The 4415-nt window shown below is 46.0% G+C and overlaps 1 protein-coding gene across 1 annotated transcript; it reads left to right on the forward strand.

The window, feature by feature from the left end:
* Positions 1-2233: 2233 nt before the first annotated feature.
* On the forward strand, positions 2234-3034 carry LOC138371054 (germ cell nuclear acidic protein-like). Its single transcript, XM_069335705.1, has one exon. It carries the CDS (start codon positions 2234-2236, stop codon positions 3032-3034), a length of 801 nt encoding a protein of 266 aa, XP_069191806.1.
* The last annotated feature ends 1381 nt before the right edge of the window (positions 3035-4415 follow it).

Consider the following 4415-nt stretch of genomic DNA (forward strand, 5'->3'; position numbering starts at 1 on the left):
CCATGACGTCCCGGTCGAGGTTTTAATCCCCTTACCTCTCCCCTTCAACACGCACCTTCAGCTTTAATACCTATAAACTCACAAACATTACACTATACCTTCTTAACTATATAAAAAAAACTTTTATTCAGAATAACAAAATTTTAAGGAGCGTTCTAGTTGTACGATCAGGGAAACTACTGATGCAAAATGAGAAAAAACCAGCCACGTTTGATCTTTTCTCGTGATAAGGTAATGTCTATGACAAGAGGGCTCGTTTGGCAGCCACTCCTGGGGTCTCTGTCCGTCTCTCTGTCACTCTACTGAGGCGTAGACAGGGCGGACAAGGACAGCCTCTTTAAAACGAGATAAAGGTACGACAAGTGGACAGACGTGGATGCTGTCAACGCAATACGAGTCGAAGGAATGTAAAGAAATACTCGCACCCTGTACGGATGCTCAACAAGTGGAAAGAAGTTGTGGAAGCCGCCTCCACACCCAAATATAAGGCCAGATTCAGCAAGGCATTCCAATGGCAGAATAGTTCAATTATGATGTAACGGATACAGCAAGACTAGTAGGCGGGGCATTACAGAGCTAGACCCCCACTCCCCCCCCCCCCCCTGTAGTCACTAATAGGTAGTGACTCTCTCTCTCTCTCTCTCTCTCTCTCTCTCTCTCTCTCTCTCTCTCTCTCTCTCTCTCTCTCTCTCTCTCTCTCTCTCTCTCTCTCTCTCTCTCTCCCCCCCTCTCTCTCTCTCTCTCTCCCCTGACTCCTAACCTTCAGCATAGCGTCTGTCACATAATCTTTTCATTACTTATGACTGGCGGTTCCCTTCCCCAGCGGTGCTCCACTCTGCTTCCTTCTCACCTCTCCCTTCCTTCCCTTTCTTATGATTCCTTAATCTTCTTTCTTCTGCCGCCTCCCTCACCTCTTCCCTCCTTTCCCATTGATTTCCCTCCAATTTCACCTCTCTCTGTGCATCTCATTACTAATCATTCCATCCTTTTTGATCCTTCCATTCCTTTCCCTCTATCTTGGCATCAATCCATTCTCCCTTCTTTCTTAATCCTTTGTCCCCTTCCATCCTGTTCTACCACCCATCCCTGTCAGCAGTCACTGCTCGCCTCAATTTTCTCCCTTTTCCTCATCAGACCATAAAATGCTACCTTCCTCTTCCATTCATCAAATCATCGCTTATGCATCTATCAAACAAACCATTCACCAATATAACAATTGCTCAAATCATCAATCAATCCATCAAAGTAGTCAACAATCCTTCCATTATTCCTGTCTTCAAAGTGGCAGAAAATTCCTCCTCTCTGCTTCCATCCATCCCCTTCAACCCGTTCCCTATCCAGGGCCTTCGTGAGCCCTCTACTGCCCTCAACCCTCCCCCCTCTTCCCCACTCTCTCTCTCTCTCTCTCTCTCTCTCTCTCTCTCTCTCTCTCTCTCTCTCTCTCTCTCTCTCTCTCTCTCTCTCTCTCTCTCTCTCTCTCTCTCTCTCTCTCTCTACCTCTCTCTACCTCTCTCTACCTCTCTCTACCTCTCTCTACCTCTCTCTACCTCTCTCTACCTCTCCCTCCCTCTCTCTCCCTCCCTCTCTCTCCCTCCCTCCCTCCCCCTCCCTTCGTTACTCTCTCTTTATCGCTATCTACCGCCTATCTCCAGTGTTTCATATCTTCTGCTTTTATCGCTTCTTCCTGATCTTTACATCTCACTCGTTATCTATAATCTTTTAAAGTCTTCAAATTCATCTTTCAATTGTCTCCGTGTTGGCATTATGCCCTTCATCTACTAATCTATCTACTGTAATCTACTTTTCTTTACCCTTAGGGGGCCTGACAGCTGGTGGACAGCGCTTCAGATTCGTAGTCCTGAGGTTCCGGGTTCGATCCCCGTTGGAAGCGGAAATAAAAGGGCACAGTTTCTTTCACCCTGATGCACCTGTTCATCTAGCAATAAATAGGTACCTGGGAGTTAGACAGCTGCTACGGGCTGCTTCCTGGGGCATGTGTAACAAAAAGGAGGCCTGGTCGAGGACCGGGCCGCGGAGACGCTAAGCCCCGAAATCATCTCAAAATAACTTTAAGATAACCCTATATATATCTAATTCCGCTCATACTTGTCTACTGTTTCCAACTTTCCTGTGTGAACTCCGGGTGGGGGTGGATATGGGGGGGGGGGGGAAGTGGGGGTTGGGCACGGGGGCTGCAAATGGTGAGGTGGGGAAAAGATAGGAAGACGTGGATATGGCCAGAAGTGAAGACAAAGACGTGGATATGGACAGAAGTGAAGACAAAGACGTGGATATGGCCAGAAGTGAAGACAAAGACGTGGATATGGCCAGAAGTGAAGACAAAGACGTGGATATGGCCAGAAGTGAAGACAAAGATGTGGATATGGCCAGAAGTGAAGACAAAGACGTGGATATGGACAGAAGTGAAGACAAAGACGTGGATATGGCCAGAAGTGAAGACAAAGACGTGGATATGGCCAGAAGTGAAGACAAAGACGTGGATATGGCCAGAAGTGAAGACAAAGACGTGGATATGGCCAGAAGTGAAGACAAAGACGTGGATATGGCCAGAAGTGAAGACAAAGACGTGGATATGGCCAGAAGTGAAGACAAAGACGTGGATATGGCCAGAAGTGAAGACAAAGACGTGGATATGGCCAGAAGTGAAGACAAAGACGTGGATATGGCCAGAAGTGAAGACAAAGACGTGGATATGGCCAGAAGTGAAGACAAAGACGTGGATATGGCCAGAAGTGAAGACAAAGACGTGGATATGGCCAGAAGTGAAGACAAAGACGTGGATATGGACAGAAGTGAAGACAAAGACGTGGATATGGACAGAAGTGAAGACAAAGACGTGGATATGGCCAGAAGTGAAGACAAAGAGATACAGGCAGAGGCGGAACTGAGATGGGTCTCCAGACGCGTGGGAGATCTTGATCAACACGACAGAAGAAGTACAGTTCTTGTGGGGAACCAAATGAACATTTCCCCAATTACTATTTACTCAGTAGTAATGAATTCCAACAGCTAAGTGATCATTATCAAGGTGACACTATGACAATGGCAGACGCAGACCAATACCCACTTAATAAGGACTGGCTGCCTCAAACACCATGAATTTCCATTAAACAAATAGACAATTAAGCGATGAAAGGTAACAAAGAAGTATGAATCCAAAAAACTACAGAGGAGTGACAATCTTAGTAGCTGTTGCTCTCTTCCCTCACCACACCCTTCTAATTATCATTCCCACCACCATCATCATCGTCTCCTGCTCCTGCTGCTTCTGCTCCTCTTCCTCCTCCTCCTCTTCTCTCTCTCTCTCTCTCTCTGAGAGGAGAGGTCTCAGAAGGTCTCTCTCTGAGAGGAGAGGTCTCAGAAGGTCTCTCTCTCTCTCTCTGAGAGAGAGAGAGAGAGAGAGAGAGAGAGAGAGAGAGAGAGAGAGAGAGAGAGAGAGAGAGAGAGAGAGAGAGAGAGAGAGAGAGAGAGAGAGAGGGAAAGAGGAGCAGAAGCAGAACAAATCCCATCCCAAATCCTTATCCTGACCCCTTCCAAGTGCTATAGTCGTAATGGCTTGGCGCTTTTCCCTTATAATTCCCCTCCCTTCTCTCTCTCTCTCAGATATACAGACTGTGGCAGAAAGAAATTATAATTAATCGGTGGGAGGAAGGACTGGGAGGCATTACCAAGCGGAGCTGCGATGCTGCTCCGCCGCCAGATATGACGCCCCGTCATGGAAAATTTAGAAGATAAGGGGGATAGGAGAGAGCCGCGGATGGTGAAGGCAGTGGACGGAGAAGAGGAGAGGGGTTAGGGGACACAAAATACGATGGGCAGGAAAGAATGGAGGAGAATAGATGCATACACACTATCGTTATGTTAAAAACTAACACAACATAACTTTAATATGAGGGCAGAAAGCAGTTGCTGTTGTTGTTTTAGATTCAGCTACTTAGAACAAAAGTTGCAAAGTAGCACGGGCTATGGTGAGCCCGTAGTGGACTTACCTGGCACAGGAGCGGGGCTGTAACTCCCAGAAAGGAGATCAAGCACCTAGACACGTGGGGAAGGGGGGGTGAAAGAGCGTGACGAGTGACAAGTTAGGCGCTGCGCTCACCAAGCTCTCTTGACAAACACAACTGCCGACCCTAACTCATCCTATAGTATATCATTATATACTATAATATATAATAATATAATGATATATATATACATATATCATAATAGTATATACATTATATACGCATTATCATAGTATACTATGATAATGCGGGCATGATGCTAACCAAAATAAATAGATTGCTGAGTAAACTGTGTCAGTGGTTTCCAAACTTTAAGTTACGACGACATATCATAGTATACTATGATAATAATATACTAGTATACGATAAGTTAGAGTGATATGTAGGGTA

The sequence above is a fragment of the Procambarus clarkii genome, chromosome 34 (genome assembly GCF_040958095.1).
Source record: "Procambarus clarkii isolate CNS0578487 chromosome 34, FALCON_Pclarkii_2.0, whole genome shotgun sequence".
NCBI lineage: Eukaryota > Metazoa > Arthropoda > Malacostraca > Decapoda > Cambaridae > Procambarus > Procambarus clarkii.